The sequence below is a fragment of the Curcuma longa genome, unplaced genomic scaffold (genome assembly GCF_044706935.1).
Source record: "Curcuma longa cultivar G26 ecotype Majalengka, Jawa Barat unplaced genomic scaffold, ITB_CL_G26_1.1 utg18532_np1212_1030455_RagTag, whole genome shotgun sequence".
Taxonomy (NCBI): domain Eukaryota; kingdom Viridiplantae; phylum Streptophyta; class Magnoliopsida; order Zingiberales; family Zingiberaceae; genus Curcuma; species Curcuma longa.
Window position 1 is genome coordinate 251379 of NW_027435598.1, and position 16381 is coordinate 267759.

The 16381-nt window shown below is 41.3% G+C and overlaps 3 protein-coding genes and 1 non-coding gene across 4 annotated transcripts; 2 read left to right on the forward strand and 2 right to left on the reverse strand.

The window, feature by feature from the left end:
• Positions 1–316: 316 nt before the first annotated feature.
• On the forward strand, positions 317–3395 carry LOC141819749 (AP2-like ethylene-responsive transcription factor ANT). The gene is made up of 9 exons (XM_074706992.1): positions 317–641; positions 753–1365; positions 1749–1831; positions 1985–1993; positions 2086–2174; positions 2265–2338; positions 2427–2477; positions 2582–2658; positions 2818–3395. The coding sequence occupies exons 1-9, from the start codon at positions 317–319 to the stop codon at positions 3393–3395; spliced, it is 1899 nt and encodes a 632-aa protein (XP_074563093.1).
• A 192-nt stretch (positions 3396–3587) lies between these two features.
• LOC141819750 (branched-chain amino acid aminotransferase 2, chloroplastic-like) lies at positions 3588–6907 on the reverse strand. The gene is made up of 10 exons (XM_074706993.1): positions 6621–6907; positions 6452–6522; positions 6179–6356; positions 5886–6068; positions 5626–5757; positions 5266–5364; positions 4796–4912; positions 4565–4663; positions 4341–4453; positions 3588–4242 (listed from the first exon to the last, which is right to left on the reverse strand). Exons 1-10 carry the CDS (start codon positions 6666–6668, stop codon positions 4131–4133), a joined length of 1152 nt encoding a protein of 383 aa, XP_074563094.1. The 5' UTR covers positions 6669–6907; the 3' UTR covers positions 3588–4130.
• A 5080-nt stretch (positions 6908–11987) lies between these two features.
• LOC141819783 (homeobox-leucine zipper protein HOX19-like) lies at positions 11988–13520 on the forward strand. The gene is made up of 3 exons (XM_074707035.1): positions 11988–12744; positions 12821–12900; positions 13002–13520. Exons 1-3 carry the CDS (start codon positions 12322–12324, stop codon positions 13294–13296), a joined length of 798 nt encoding a protein of 265 aa, XP_074563136.1. The 5' UTR covers positions 11988–12321; the 3' UTR covers positions 13297–13520.
• Positions 13521–15875: 2355 nt separating this feature from the next.
• TRNAQ-UUG (transfer RNA glutamine (anticodon UUG)) lies at positions 15876–15947 on the reverse strand. Its single transcript has one exon. It is a non-coding gene; the product is annotated as a tRNA-Gln (tRNA).
• Positions 15948–16381: the final 434 nt, after the last annotated feature.

Here is a 16381-nt window from a genome sequence, read left to right on the forward strand (position 1 = left end):
CCTTGGTAGCTCGCAAAGATATTAGACAAGGAACACACTGCAGCTCTCTTTCGAAATGGCAACCTCCTCACCAACAATTAATCTTATTTCTCTTTGAAAGGACCTCGACAAGGCTTTGGAAAGAGCGGCTCAAGAATATAAATTTGTTCTGCAAAGCTTCTCATCGATCAGCTCCTGAATTCATTTTTTCCTTGCTTAATTAGCTTATACCATTTCGTTTGTCCTCCATGAATGGTATAACCATATCCTACATCTCTACTCTTTTAGTTTCTTTTTAAGGTTATTCGTAGAGTTTCTATCAGTTCTAGTTAGGAGCATGAAATCGATGAACAACAACAACAACAACAACTGGTTGGGCTTCTCTCTCTCGTCTCCCATGAACATGGACGCATCCTCCGATCCTCACCGTCACCAAGATCATTCAACTCATCATCACCAAGCTCAGCAGTCGTTTGGCACCACATCTGCAGTGCCATGCAGCATCTTCCTTTCGCCTCAAGGTAGCAACTCAGGGATTTGTTATGGCATGGAAGGTGCCGAGAATGAAGCATCCTTACTCTACCCTCAGTTATCTGTCATGCCGTTGAAGTCCGATGGATCGCTCTGCATCATGGAAGCCCTCAGCAGATCGCAGCAGCAAGGTTAATCATATCATGTCTTCTTCTTAATTATCTTTCTAATTCCATCTACAAATTAAACCATGCTTTCTTAATTATTAATTGTTCCGATACAAATTTTCAATACTGTTGCAGGAATCATGCCATCCCCGTCGCCTAAACTAGAGGACTTTCTTGGCGGCGGACCGCACATGGGAATCCATCACCAGTTCGCGAACAACGATAGCGTGGCGGCCATGGCCTTAAGCTTGGGCTACAGCAAGGAATCTGAGAGCCAAGGCGACAGAAACCATTCCTTAACCCTTCTCCACAGGCAACACCAACTGTATTTCCAACCACTGCAGGAAGCCGGGTTATGCTCTAATCTGGCAAGCCATGAGATGTATGATGCCGCAATGGAGGAAGGATCGACCAATGACCATGAAGGAATCCCTGGCCTCAAAGCGTGGGTGAACTGCAGGCACTACGATGGCGGCAGCAATGGGTGTTGCGAGGAAGCTGGTCTTGGTCCTGTCTCTGTCGGAGCCATTGGGTATGGGGATCTGCAGCCCTTGAGCTTGTCCATGAGTCCTGGCTCGCAGTCCAGCTGTGTCACAGCGCCACTGCAGACCTCTGCTGCGAGTGAATGCATGGCTTTGGACGCACCAAAAAAGAGAGGCGCTGGCAAAGGGGTCCACAAGCAACCTGTTCATAGAAAATCTATCGACACATTTGGCCAGAGAACCTCTCAATATAGAGGCGTCACCAGGTCAGTTCTTCTCATATATATGCTTTCAATTACTCAACGTGGTATACATTCATTGAGCTAGATTAATTATGCATGCTTATGGTCATTAATTGATCTGATATGTAAGACGTACGAGATTATTTTGCACGTTTTGTATATCTATACGGACGTCTTAATTTCTAGTTTTCCTAACACAAACGGCAAACCTAACCAAATAAAGGTGTTACAGTATATTGTTTCCTTATGGTTCTCTTACAATTAATGTATTGTAGCATGCAGGCCTGAATTATATGTTGTTTCCTTGTCTAGATTTCTGCATACTTTTTAAAATCTATTTTGTTATGAATCGATCAAAATATTTATGTCGTCTGATTCCACCAGTTTAATTATGATTCATGCTTCAGGCACCGGTGGACCGGTAGATATGAAGCGCACCTTTGGGACAACAGCTGCAAGCAAGAAGGTCAGACGAGAAAGGGCAAGCAAGGTGAGTTAGCTTGGAAATTAAAAATTAACTATGAACGTAATTAGTTGTTTGCCATGTAAACTCTTCTAACTACAAATTGTAATCTTAATTGTTTTCCATGTTAAATTCCTTGTTCTGGGTGACTCATAAAGCATATATAATGCTCGGTTGCAGTTTATCTCGGTACGCTTTATTCCTTGCTCTAAAAAAATCAACTTCATTTCCTCCGTCGAAGAGTTTATTTATCTATGCCGGCGGCCGTTTCTGTCTCTCAGGGGGTTATGATATGGAGGAGAAAGCTGCTAGGGCATACGATTTGGCAGCATTGAAATACTGGGGACCGTCGACGCATATCAACTTTCCGGTATCGCGGTTGATTAATCGATTGAAATATATATATTCTTTAACCTTGCAACATTAATATTCTATTGGTTGGATATATAATATCATGCAGTTGGAGAGTTATCCAGAAGAGCTTGAAGAAATGAAGAACATGAGCAGGCAAGAGTATGTTGCCCATTTAAGAAGGTAAATTAATTTCTTTAATTTTCTTGATTCATCATTCCATTTCTAGCTCGTGTTTCTTGAACATTGCTTTGCCTCCTCTTGTTTCCAGGAGGAGCAGTGGGTTTTCACGAGGGGCTTCAATTTACCGCGGAGTCACTAGGTCTGCTTCGACTTGTAGCTAGTGATCCACTGCCAGCAACTCCTTCCTAATCCTACCGCATTCTGTTTTCTGATTCTGTGTAGTTGATATTTCATTAATTACAGGCATCACCAGCATGGAAGGTGGCAAGCTCGAATTGGTAGGGTTGCTGGAAACAAAGATCTCTACCTTGGGACCTTCAGTATGTTTCTCTTCCTTTTTCATGTCGATCGAATTCTCTTGTTTGTGCTGTTCCTTGTACAACTTATGTGTTAAATGAAGTCTAAGCTATGAAAGCCCTTGAATCACATACAGGTACATATGCTTGATTCTCAAAAGGAAATTGGATTTTTTTTTTCAGGCACACAGGAAGAAGCAGCCGAAGCCTATGACATAGCTGCGATTAAATTTCGAGGCGTAAATGCAGTGACGAACTTCGACATAACAAGATACGATGTGGAAAAGATACTGGAGAGCACTACGTTGTTGTCGGGCGAGCACGCTAGGAGAAACAAAGCGATCGATGCAGGGAGAGAAGAGCCAGCTGGTTCAGAACGCAACGGTTGCAGAGACGCCGTGGAGAACGACGGCTGCACTGCTCCGGGTTGGAAGATGGAACTGCAGTCTGCTCCTCCGGCGCAGGAGCCCAAGCCACCCCTCGCAGTGAACCACAACGCACAATTCTCGCCTGTTCTGCATGGCTTGGTCGTCGAAAACTTAAGCTCTGTGCAAGTCGTGGGCGACTTGGAGATGTTAGGGAGTGGCCATGCAGGGACGTCGTCGATGCCGAGTCTCGACCGAAGCGGCGGCTTCTTGGCCGCGAACACTGCGAAGCCATCGTCGACTGCTGCTTCTGCTTGGGCTGCATCTGCTCAGCTCAGGCCGAGCATGTCCATGTCCCCGATGACGGTTTTTGCTGCGTGGGCAGCGGATGCTTGATTTACTATCTGTGCAGGTGTTTTCTTTAGCTTGTTTTAGTCTTTATTGATCCACGGCGGGGGCAATTTTGGGGCGGAAATTCGCAGAAATTGTAGCCCTCTTCGAGCAGAATTCTATCATTTAACGATATGTTGTTTTACTTAGCTTGAAAAGAAAAGAAAAGGAACCAAAAAAAAAAACTTGGGATCTCTGACAAGAACAAGAACATGCAAACTTTTGACCATGAGTTTGGGCGTTGCTGAGATTTCCAAAATTGCTTTACAGGTGCCGATTAATTAATCCTGAAGCTCCATCCCAACCAGCTTTCTGGCGGCGTCCCCGACGGAACTTACTCTGCGTCCGGGAAGAAGCAGACGAGTGGCCGTGAGCGCCACGAGAATGCAGCCTACCTCGGCTACTCCATGACCTCCGCTTCGCTCCCAATCCGGAACGATGGATGAGCTCCAATGGGCCTCCAATGGGCCACTACCGATTCCTTAATTTGGGCCCATGCTGTTTAGCCCGGCACATCAAACCAGTGCTTTAAGATTCGTGTATTATTCTCGTACAACCGTCCATTCGATGAACCCCAAATGGCTTCGCCTAATCTCAACTTTCTAATAAAATAATGTATATTTACCATTATTAGAAATATATTACAATAGCTCAACATTAAAGGTTCTTAGATTTTTATTTCATCAATCAAAACCCATTTCATGGAGGTGTTCATTTCTATCAAGTTGATTTGGGCCGTGATCAGATTTCCACTGTCCAATTTTTCTCGTCCTTTGCGAGACCCATCTGAATGTCTACTAAGATTTTGTGGAGCTTTCGGCTCACACTTGTGTCCCCTGTTTGGAACTGAAGCCTGCAGTTCATCATCATTTTGAGACAATCAAGAACAGAGAACGAAGTGAGTTACAGAGGAAAATGCAGAAAAGGTCATTGTATATGGCAGTTACTTACCTTCGACCTCGATAAGTGATGCTGCCTACGGGAGCAACAACGACAGCAGTTCCTGTGCAAAATACTTCATCAGCATCGCACAGTTCCTCTACTGCCACAAGCCTCTCCTCGACCTGCTCAGGTATTGAAATAAGAAAACGATGATCCCAAAAAAAGTTGTTTTAAATTTTTTTAACTATTTGATTTGGTTTAGTTCTTATGGGAATTAAAGGGAGTATTATGACCTGGTAGCCATAATCTCGTGCGATCTCCATGATGCTTTTGCGTGTGATCCCTGGTAAAATGGTTCCAGTTCTTGTCACTGGCGTCGAGATGGCATTGCCCTGCATGGAAGGTACGGTTTTGTAGATTTATAGTTTGGCCAAAAATGAGAGATTAAGTTCATTTTCTCTTGTTCTATCTAAATAAAACTTTTTGATTAAAGAAACATTATAAGCCATGGAACGAGCGTGTACCTTAACGATAAATAAATTGCATGAGGATGCCTCCTCCAAATACTTGTGCTGAACAGAGTCGAGATATATAACATCTGTGAATCCTTGGCTCTTTGCTTGTTTCTGTGCCTTCAAGACCTGAAAAACAAATAGAGCGAGTGATGACCTTGATGGTAAGTTCGCCATCATGTCGATCTTCCAAAAGAGAAAGAAGAGCAGTATTTAAGGAGAGATTTATTTTTATTTTTTAATTTTTAAATTCTTATTACTTTTATATGAAATAGTCGTTAGAGCTATTATGGTATATATATATAAATCTATACTTAATACTTAGATGTTCAATAAATATCTTAGTTAGTTAGATGATGTATATATAAAGAAAACTTAATTAGGGCTGATAAAAATAAAATATGAAATTATTTGTATTACATATGGATTGGCATTGAATAGGAAATGCAATAATTGAGAGAGAATAGAAAAAAGAAAATTACCGGGGCATAATTGGAGATCGTCTTCACGCCACCTGTTCCACCAGGAGTGGCACGATGAACTGTATCCTCTACGACAAGATGAATTGGAGCCCAACCCTCCTGAAGCAAATCCAAATTAAAGACATTGAAGTTCTTTCTGTGTGAGAGAGAGAGAGTATTGCCCCCGGGGCATAGGTGAGTTGGTTACGACGTAGCAGACAAGGGTTCGAATCCTGGCGAAGCCAGGCAATACCCTCCTGCGTCGTAACCAACTGCACTTTCTCGATTTACCTCCTCACAGATAGTCGTGGGGCCGACCGTGTGGAGCCGCTAAGGTGACGGATCCACCTTTTCTTGCAGAAGAGAGAGAGAGAGTATTACCTTAAAGTAAGTTCCCACAGGCGAGGCATAGACTAGGAACATGTATTCTGGTGCTGGAGCCAAACCAAGAACTGGTCCACTCCCAATCAGTAATGGCCTGATATAGAGAGCCCCTTTCCCTTGAGGAGGCACCTGCATTATTAGAGTGCAGCATTCGATCGATCAAATCAAATCTGTTGCAGCTCAAAAGGTTCGATGTAATTCTTCCTAGCTAATTCAATCTATATATCAATAATCCATATATGTATATATATATATACCCATCTTTTGTTAGCTAGCACTGTCTGTTTGACGGCATGAATGAATTGGTCGACGGATGGGGATGGCATGCACATCCTCTCTGCCCCAACTTGCATGCGAATGGCATTCTCTTCTGGCCTGAAGAGTAGAAGGCCACTGCCTTTCTCCCCCGTCCTGTACGCTTTCAGACCTTCGAATAGACCCTGATATATCACCACAAAACATGCTACGTACGGCTATAAAGGACAAGAAATTAATCTAAACAGCTAGCTAGCTAGCGATCGATGCAATCACTAGCTCGATCGAAAAGTACCTGGCCATAATTAAGAACTCCCGACGATGGACTTAGCTCGATGTTTCCGTACCTGTCGAGAGCTCCAGTTGAGAATTCTTGATCCAGAGAGCATCTCATTACGTACATAAAATCAGTTCGTACGAGGCCAAAGCCAAGCTCATCCCAGTCGATATTGCCGGTGCTCTCTTCATCGCTCCTGTCGGGTAGAGATATAATTTGATCGAACCAGTACTAAATTAAAGCATGCATTGTATGAAAAGACCATCTTCCTTGCATATGAAAGAAACTGACCTGGCCATGTCGAAGCATTGCTGCTGAAAAGAGGAAGCCGAGCGCGAGGCGAAGAAGCGGCATGTCATTCCCTGCAGGACCCAGAATTGATGAACAATCGATACACAGGGGAAGCTAATTAAAGCATCGAACGAACTGCAAATTAATTACTGAATGCAAATAGACGGACCCTGGAAAGCAAGGGAGTCCAGCGACCGAGAATTCTCCTTGCAAGCATGGCTGTGGGTGGTTTAATTCTTCAATCTCCGGTCTCTGATGAGAGCTAGGAGCAAATTAGGAGGAAGAGATCTGTGAGCTATTCTCTCCGGCCTGGCCGTCGTCAGTCTCCTTAAGATCGATCGTCCGCGGCAAGGATATATGGATGGATCAATGCTTGTTGCCTGCTAATTGGAGGAGGAGGCCAGGGCAGAGTCATGACAACTTGCAGTCTTCCAAACGTTAAGAAGAGAAAAGAAGACAGCGATTCCAAATGGATAGGCCCTCTGTGTCGAAATAGCGTGTCATTTGTGTTATTTTGGAAAGATATTGATTTGCTGTTAAAATATATTAATTGTTATTTTCAGAAGATATTAATTTGATTTGATTATTTTTTTAGTTTTAATATTAAATAATTGTTTAATTTTTTATCTTTTTATTTCTTTACATCTTGTTTCTTTACAGTTTGGTGACTTTGAAAAATCCATGACCAACTGGGCAAAATAGAAATACCAAAACTATAGGTGCATTCTTAAAATAGTAACGAACTGTAAGAACAATGATCATCTTGGGTTTGGCACTAAGCAAAAACAAGTACGCAATCTAAAGGAAGAGGCACGCATAAATCGTGTGTTAAAACCAAACCCGGACAACGACGGGCGGCCGCAGACCTCCACAATTGGAAATTTTTAATTCACAAAGTGAAGGCGATAAACGTGCCAGCAAAGGTCCTTGCGATCAGTTGCATCAGACATCGATCGGGACATGCACCCGAATATCAACCTGAAAAAACGAACACAAAAATACATACATTGTGATACAAAATTAGAGAGCCGTCGAATTACGAACATTTACAAAAAGAATAGCCTTTCGTTCATTTCCCTCTGCAGTACGTCTGCACTGCATCGGTTGCTGTTCGACAGGCAAGTTTCGTTTGCTTGAAAAAACGAACGATTGTCATTTAGCTTGACGTCGTCTCGATGAGTACCAAAATCATTGAATCATTGGCATTGGGTTTTCCCCCTGAAGTGAACTTTTTGTGAACTCAAACTGAAGATGGATACTGGAACAGGCGTGTTCAAGTAACTCTCTGTGTGTGGTGCTTATCTTGTGAAGAAGACGCTGCTGGAGCCTACGTTGCGCTGATCTGTAGGCTGTAGCGAAGACAAAGTAAGCATGGTGGCTGGGGCCGTCTCGGTCGGTGCCAGCGTTGTGCATCAAGATAAGTCTCTTTCTCTCTTTTGTAAGATACATTATTTTTGAAGAATAGATAAGAGTTGTGGACCTTGTGGTTTGGGCTGATCAGGCAGGGAAAAGGAACCAGGAAGGAATGGTCACGAGGGAGTAATTGAAGTTTAGATAAGGACAGCTGGAAGAAGTATTCCAATCTTGCCTTAGCGTGTGTCGTGTCTTCTCCCCAACTCGAATCTAAAGCTTCAGTCGATTATTGGTTTGATTTTGATCTTGTTTGAATAAGTCTACAGTGGCAAACAAGTGTGCAGTCAGTCCAGCTTCCACCTTCAAGACAAGGACGTCTTGTATTGTTCCGCGTAGGATTCATCATTGATGCACTGCCGTCACTTTCCAAACGTTTTACGTACTCTCGACGTATAAGTAAGAGAATTAAAATTCGAATTCTTATAAATATCGTGAAGCTCGTGCATTAATATAATTATATTTTAGATTTATCTTATAAACAAATCAAATTGAACATAAATTATACTCTAGATTTATTCCATAAACAAATCAAATAGATGGTCATTGATGCGGACCAAGTCGATCTTTCGAGTTTTGTTCCTCTTGATCGGCCGCAACACCTAATAGGATTCCACGACCTTTAGTCATCCCGTCATCTTCCCAGAAGCTTCCCGTCTCTAGTAGTATGTAAGATAGTAGTATGTAAAATGGTCAGGGATGAATCCAGAAATTAAAGATAGATTGTACTGTACTTTAGATACAAAAAAACTATGAATTAAATATCAAAATACTCCTAAATCCATGGGAGAATCCATTAATTTTTATTTAATACCAAATTGTAAACTTATATCTATTTTTTTGTAAAATTAGATTAAAACCCAATTGGTTTAAAAGTTAAATTGGTTTGAAATAAGTGGTCCTTCACCATTTTTTAAAAATGTATCCAAAGGGTTGTTTCTGATCCACTGTCTTTTTGAGTCCATAGACACCGAGTCTTCTGAAGATGTACCCAAAAGGGTTGCTTCCGATCTATTGCACAGACACTGAGTTTATTCAGGAGATGCACACAAAGGGGTTGTTCCCGACCCACTACCCTCCTGAGTTTATAGACACTAAATCTTTCCAAAATATACTCAAAGAGGTTGTTCCTAATCCATTACCTCCTAAGTCCAGAAAGACTAAGTCTTTCCGAGGATATACCCAAAGAGATTTTTTCCGATCCACTGTACTCCTTAGTCTACGGATACTAACTCTTTCCAGAGATGTACCTAAAGAAGTTGTTTCCGATCCACTCCCCTCTTGAGTCCACGTACATTGAATCTTTTCGGAAATATACCCAAAGGAATTGTTCCCGATCAACTACCCTCTTGAGTCCATAGACGCTGAATTTTTTCAGGGATGTACCTAAAGGTTTTTTTCCCCAAAAATCACTCAAATAGTGGTTTTCTTAATCAAATCACGGCATTAATTGGTCCCTTTTCTTGCTAGTTTACTCTTTAGATTAAAGAATTCCTTGATATTTCCATTGATTTTCCACAATCTGATTGTCGTTAGTGTTCATCAAAACATGCACTCCCATTAATTTTTGACAAGCTAATTTGTAGACTTTTTACTAAACCCTTGACGTATTTGAGTTCTTCTGCACAAAACGTATTCACTTTGCACTGTTTCAGGTTTCAGTGGTGTACAAATATAAAATGAATGCCCAAGCAAGGCAAAGTATAACACTTCTTTTGAGCAAGCGTTAAAGAGTTTTACTTATTTTCAAACAAAAACTGGTTTCAGAATCATAGCTTGTATGAGTATAAATTGCCACAAAATGATCCACATAAAGAGATTTTAAAATCAAATTGGATTGTTTAATTTTGTTTGTTTGCAACTAAATGATTATTTCAGGAGCTCCCATCTTGTAATGATACATAGTTTTTCAGTGATCAGTGCTAATTTCTCCGACACGGCGCGATCCCGCTAATCTTTTGTGATGGGTGCTCTGCTTGGTCTTAACCTCCATGATCAGCTTCTGTTATCTGAAAATTCTACTATTAATCCCATACCATTGTATCATAATATAGATAACTTTGTTATGAATAAAAGGTAGAGAAAACTTCAGATTGTTCATTCTCCTTGCCCTTGCCTTTCTAACAAGATGCTTGGGATTGTCAAACCTTATAATTTAACATTCTCATATAGTCATATGAAATGAAGATCAAATGATTGAGTATATACAGAAGAAAAAAAAGTTCAGAAACCTTATAATTTGGATGTTTACAAGTGATGATCCACTCAGTCATGATCCATTACAGGAGAATCACCTTTCTAGATCTGCAAATGAGAGATTTTTAACTATTTCAATTGGAAATTCATGATCAAAGAAGTGGCACCATTAGCTCAACACATTCTCCATGCCATCATGTTGATGCCAACTTAGATTGATTGAACCAGCAAAACTATTCTGAGTAATTGATCTAAATCACAAAAATCATTCAGAAACAAAGAGAGCATTTACATATTAAACAAGTAAATTTAGCTTTTTTTTTTTATTTTTATAATTCAGGAATTACAAACTCAACTAATTTTGGAGGTGGACTGTCTCCCCCTCCCCTGAATTTCCACCGAGTAAATCCGAAAGCACTCGAAGTAATTCAATGGAATAACAATTAAGATTTCCAATATTAAACAAGGGTTGATCGTGTTTTTGCCACCTGACACAACACGGTTTGGCTATATTCCCTAACATGACTGTGTTTGATCAATGATGGATATCCAGTAGCCAACACAGTCTGACCGTGCTTGCCAACACAGTCTGACCGTGCTTGCCAACACGGTCGTGGCGTAGTGGTGGCATCCCAAACCTAGAAAATTTTGTGATGCAGAGGATTTGAATATTGAGATGTCATAACTTTTGACTTGAATTAAATCACGTGACATGTAACATATCAAATCAAAACTCATTCAAAAATTTACAAATGAATACAAAATGTAACTTGTTGTAATGAACTAATATCATTTAAAATTTTTTTCAAAGATCTCAAATAATTTTTATCATTGTATTTGGGTTATTTTTATTTTATTTTTAAATCGTTAGGGTTTTGAGACTGTTTAAATTTTTGAATCAATTTTATTCTGATTAAATATAGGGACGCCGTCTTTATGTTGGATGATTTTTGATGTATTTTTTAAAATTTCATTATAAAAATAAATCTCTAAAATAATTCTTATTTAATTTAATATCGCTAATGTCTACGGTCAAAAATCCATTATAAAATCTATCCCTGATCCGATTAGATTTTGAACTATTGTAGTTTATAAACCACCAAACGTCTTATCGCTCCATGCCACAAAGCTTGTGTCTTCATGTGAAACACGACCAAATCTTTCAGGAAGTGCTCAATCACATAAACTGGCCCCTCTCCAAATCCTTCAGTTTAGGAGATAGAGTGAAGATAATTCATGTAGACTAATCCTAAAGGGAGAGGAAGTTGAGTCATTTGCATTACTGACCAAAAAAAAAAAAAGAGGACCCACCAAAGATTTATGAGGATTTGGTGACGTAGATGGAGGTTGAAACTGATCCATTTCGAAGCACTAGATTGTGCTTTGCCCACTAATCTCGCAACACATTGAGTTGCTTCATTACTTATGGGGCCAGGAAATTTACAAGGAATAAAAAAAATCCACTTTGCTGCCATTTATTCATTAATTAGAATCTTTACTACCTACTCATTTATATTTAAATAAATTTTATTTTATTTCCTTAATTAGTATGTATTTATCAGTGTTATATTACTTATATTTCATTGTAATACAAGTGTGCTCACCTACCTTCCACCACGGAAGCACTAATTATTACACTGTTCTGAGCTTTGTATTTACTCTTACTCCTGTGCTAATCACGAGAATAACTTAACCGAGAATGAGTAGCCATATCTGATGATGGAGTAGAAGTGGTTGGTGGGTGGGTAGAAATCAATAATTGAGAGTCATTTCCGATTAGGAGAAAAGGCCGCATCACATTCATCAATTGCGTAGGAAAAGTGTGAGCAATCCGCTCCTCCTCACTCTGCTTTTGCCCTTTTGCCCTTTGCGAACGAGACATGGAGGCCACGGTGCCATTAATAACCATAATTGTTCGCTAACCAGCCAGCCAGCCCATGTGTCCACCTCACTGCCACCGCCCCTCAGCCCAGTAAAGGCCCGGCACCAAGCCGCGTGAGGCGGCGCCCACATCCACCGGAGCAGGGCAAGGCAACCGCCTCGATGCCATCAAGGAACCAAACACGTCATGTCCTTGCATTTACGATGAAGGTAGTTTATGCGAGAATTGAAAGGAAAACACAAATGTTATGACGAAGAGAAAGAATTGATGAGGGAGCTCAGAGTGGAAGGAAGGCGAAGAAGGCGCTTGTTGCTTTTCGCTTAATAATTAAGCCTCTCTTTTCGTGTCCTCAGTTTTGTCAACCTGGGAAAGCTTTTAATCCATGCTCCGATTCACGCCGCGTTATAAATCCTCGAAACCACCCGATGCGAGCCAGAGTATGAAGGCTGTGAGTCTGGAGACCGACGCGTGCGACACCAGCCTCGCGCTCGGCCTCGCCGGAGCCGGTGCCGGCAGCGACCGGAAGCAGCAACCGCTCGCCCTGAGCCTTTCCGGCGACGGCAGGGAAAACAGAGCGGCGGCGGCGGCGGCGGCGGCGGCGTCGGCGTCTCCGACGCTCAGCGCCATGTCGTCGTACTCCGCCGCCCGCACGCCGTCGCCGGAGGTCAGAAGGGAGAAGAAATTTACCGGCGGGGAAGGTCGCTGTCTGGACAGCGACGGCGGAGGCAAGAAGAAGCTGAGACTCACCAAGGTGCAGTCGGCTATGTTGGAGGACCGATTCAAGGAGCAGAGCACCCTCGATCCCGTAAGTATGATTAAATTATTTGTCGATACGATTAATCATGTGACTTGGTGGTTTATCCTAATTCTATAACGAGCAGAAACAGAAGCATGCCTTGGCGAAGCAATTAAATCTCCGGCCACGGCAGGTGGAGGTCTGGTTCCAGAACAGAAGAGCAAGGTTTCACTCGACAAATTATTGTCCTCCTCCTCTCATTTTTATCGAGATTTGGGCCATTTTAAGCACGTTTAAATATATGATTAATTAACTAACTGCCGCAGGACGAAGCTGAAGAAGACGGAGGTGGACTACGAATTCCTGAAGCGGTGCTGCGAGTCGCTGACCGAGGAGAACCGGCGACTGCAGAGGGAGCTGCAGGAGCTGAAGTCCCTAAAATTCGCATCGCCGGCGGCGGCGCCGGTCTACATGCAATTCCCTGCGGCCACCCTGTCCGTGTGCCCTTCCTGCAAGGCCATCGTCGCCGGGAGCAACGCTGGGGAGGCGGCCGAGCCGCAGCTGGTGGCTCCGAAGGCCCAGCTATTCGGAAATCCCTTCGTCCGCTCCACGACGTGCTGATATCCATCGATTTCTCACACCCGATTGACTAGCCCACACGCTCTCTTTTCATCTGGGGCGTGGCAGAAATTAATGCTGCTGATCAACAAGGAATGTAGTTGATTGATGTGTGTGTTTATCATTTACAGACACTGATCATTCCTCTCGTTCACGTGTAGTTTGAGTGCCATTTGTAACTCTACTCTTCTTCTCTCTTTCAACTTTGACGCCAAGAAATTAATTTCCTTTCTTTTTTTTCAAGAACAAGAACAAGAACATGATTGATTTGGTTTTGGGAGGATACAGAGAAGATTAACGCTGCCAATTTCCTTGGTTTGGGAGGAACAAAGAGGTGGGGACGTGATCGAGATGGCACACGTGATATTGTTTGTGAATTAAAGGGATGGCGTGTGGGGAAGAACTGAGGAATGATTGGTAAGCATAAAGAAATATCTCACTAAATCATTACACACGAATGGAGGGGAGTCTTCCATACGTACACACTTAGTGGTAAGCACATCCAAGAACTCCTTGTACATCTAAAGTTCAAAATCCAAAGAGCTAAAGAAATTCATCTTCAACGGTTCAAATCATTAAGACCGTTGGATTAACTTTCGAATTTATCTAGATAACAAGTGGAAAGATCAAATTAGTCATTTTCAGACTTAATTAGATATCTGAATTATTAATTATAAAAAATAAAAGATTCTCGAGTCAATCATCATGATCTTTATGATTGATCTTGTTAGAAACTTGAATAAAGTTAGCATTAATGAAGTTCGTAGTTAAGCCCACACATAATTAGAGGGGCATGGGGGGACAAAAGTCCAATCCAAATCCCAAAATTTGGAAGAGTATCAAGGTTGCATCACCATCCTAGAATCATCTTGGGTGGTCGGCCCTCCTTGTTTCCTCCAATCCTAATCTATCTTTGGTGGGCCCTCCTTGTTTCACCTATGTTATAAATTCTAGGAGCTCTATCTACATCCCTGTGTCAATAATTGTGCCCATCTCTTGAGAGGCCAAGTTGCAGTGAGACTAGTAAACTTATATGCGATGGAGAGGTGGTCAAGAAGGGTTCTTCCACTTGGACTTGGTCGATGAGTGGATGGAGAGCTAACGCAATTTTAGAAGTTTAGGATTAGAATCGTGATGAGGCGCGCACAATCGTACAAATTTGATCACGCAAAATATCATATATATTTTTATATTTTTTAATAAAACAGAATATTTCGGTAAAAAGAAAAGTGTACCTTTTGAAAAAAAAATTAAAATTTTGATGTGCCTTTTGAAAAAAAATTAAATGCCCAACAAATATTTGAAAGCGAATGAGATAAACCTTGTATGGGATATGGAAGAGAGAGACAGAAACAAGGAGACATGATTGAGATTGCACACGTGATTGTCTCTACGAATTCAGAGTGACGAAGCATAGCGAAGCTTAGCTTGTGGGGAAAGCAACGAATCTTAATAAAGGATTAATCGGTGAACACAACAACCGGACAAGGACACTCACTGACTCCTTCCTCACACCATCACGTGAGCGATGATTAATTAATTCTTGACAAAACATTCCCAAACACTATCTTTCAATTTCTTTTATATATTTTCAAAGCAAATTAAGCAAGCTCCTGATACACACATGCATTTGGTTACATGACCGGAGTGATTTTCAATATTCTCTCAATTCATTCCGACGACGACGTCACAGATATCACTACCATAACACTAAACGAATCAATTCATCATTGTCGTCATCGACTGAGGCGATGGCATCATCATCGTCATCGACTGAGGCGTCGCTGCTCTGGAGGTGAAGGTGGCGCGCGGTGGTTGATAGCCAACGGCGGAAAGATGGGCCTCCGATTCCTGTACGTCACGGTCGATCTGAGCGAGACGATGCTGTGGCAAACAGACTTCGATCGGGGGATCTCCGTGGGCAGTGGAGTGCTCCTCGCCGCCGCAGAAGAAGAAGGCGACGTCGCACCGCACGAAGACGAGGCCCAAGAAGACTCTGCCTTGCGCCCCTGCTTCCTTCGTGGTTGTCTCTCAGGTATTCGATGTTTTGTCTAGCTCGAGTTGTCCACTGCGTTGCGTTACGTATTTAGGCCCTTTCATTAATCTGATAGCATGAATTATTTATTCTACTTGCTTGCTGAGATTGAAATTCGAATTTCAAAGTTAGTGTTCATCAAGAATCTAATTTGTGTTTGACTTTGAATTTTCCCATGAGCTTGCATAATTAAGCAGGTTTTCCTTGTTGTGCTCAGCAAGAACGCAACTTAACCATTGTTTGACTTTGGTTGGACCTGCTTCAGCGATTGCTCTGTAGCAGGTAGGTTAAGAAGGTAGTGGATGAATATGAATGCGTCTTCACATCTAGCCATTTCAGGGACATAGTGTGTATATTGTAGATATATATAGAAATGCCTTGAATCTTAAGTAGACCAATTCAGTGTTTGAAGGTGTTTACTTACACCTATGTCTAGTGTTTAATCATTCTGTAATTTTAAAACTACAATTCCAATTTCAATATACAGTTGTTATGAGTGTGTAAAAAGAGATCAGATATATTAATATAATATATTTAAAAATTAAAAAGGTCCTACCGGGATTTGAACCCAGGTCGCTGGATTCAAAGTCCAGAGTGCTAACCACTACACCATAGAACCATTTCATTGTTTGGAACCTAATTAATTAATTAATTAATTTGTATTTTAACCATACTTCTATCTAAGTCTTGAGAGATACAAGATTTTAGAGATTAACATTTCCTTCAAATCCAGGGAAATACAAAACTATTCCATGTCAAGTTATAATTTGGTATTGGATATTTTAGATGATCTTGAAATAATATCAAGTGTAATCCTGATTAACATCTAAAGAAGAGTTTATGAGCAAATATTAGCACTTGTTTTTGTTAATATCAGAGGCATTTTTGCAATTAAATTATGATCCTTTTCTCAGAAGAAATGAATACTTCTGGATTAATCTTGACATTTAAGTCTGTCTGTCCATCTTCAAATATTCTCCCAAGTTATCGTCCTTTTTAATTCCATTCAGAAACTTGTTCAGAAGTGTATGACTGGAGAACTCATCACGCACC

What these genes read in the sequence shown, in the direction of transcription:
- LOC141819750 (XM_074706993.1), bottom strand. Translation starts at nt 6,668, where the DNA reads ATGCTTGCAAGGAGAATTCTCGGTCGCTGGACTCCCTTGCTTTCCAGG. An exon ending in GAGTTCTTAATTATGGCCAG is followed by an intron (nt 6,069 to 6,178) that starts GTACTTTTCGAT and finishes GTGATATATCAG; the next exon opens with GGTCTATTCGAAGGTCTGAA. An exon ending in GCAATTTATTTATCGTTAAG is followed by an intron (nt 4,664 to 4,795) that starts GTACACGCTCGT and finishes CCTTCCATGCAG; the next exon opens with GGCAATGCCATCTCGACGCC.
- LOC141819783 (XM_074707035.1), top strand. Translation starts at nt 12,322, where the DNA reads ATGCTCCGATTCACGCCGCGTTATAAATCCTCGAAACCACCCGATGCG. An exon ending in AGCAGAGCACCCTCGATCCC is followed by an intron (nt 12,745 to 12,820) that starts GTAAGTATGATT and finishes TATAACGAGCAG; the next exon opens with AAACAGAAGCATGCCTTGGC. An exon ending in TTCCAGAACAGAAGAGCAAG is followed by an intron (nt 12,901 to 13,001) that starts GTTTCACTCGAC and finishes TAACTGCCGCAG; the next exon opens with GACGAAGCTGAAGAAGACGG.
- LOC141819749 (XM_074706992.1), top strand. Translation starts at nt 317, where the DNA reads ATGAAATCGATGAACAACAACAACAACAACAACTGGTTGGGCTTCTCT. An exon ending in TATGTTGCCCATTTAAGAAG is followed by an intron (nt 2,339 to 2,426) that starts GTAAATTAATTT and finishes TCTTGTTTCCAG; the next exon opens with GAGGAGCAGTGGGTTTTCAC. An exon ending in ATTTACCGCGGAGTCACTAG is followed by an intron (nt 2,478 to 2,581) that starts GTCTGCTTCGAC and finishes CATTAATTACAG; the next exon opens with GCATCACCAGCATGGAAGGT.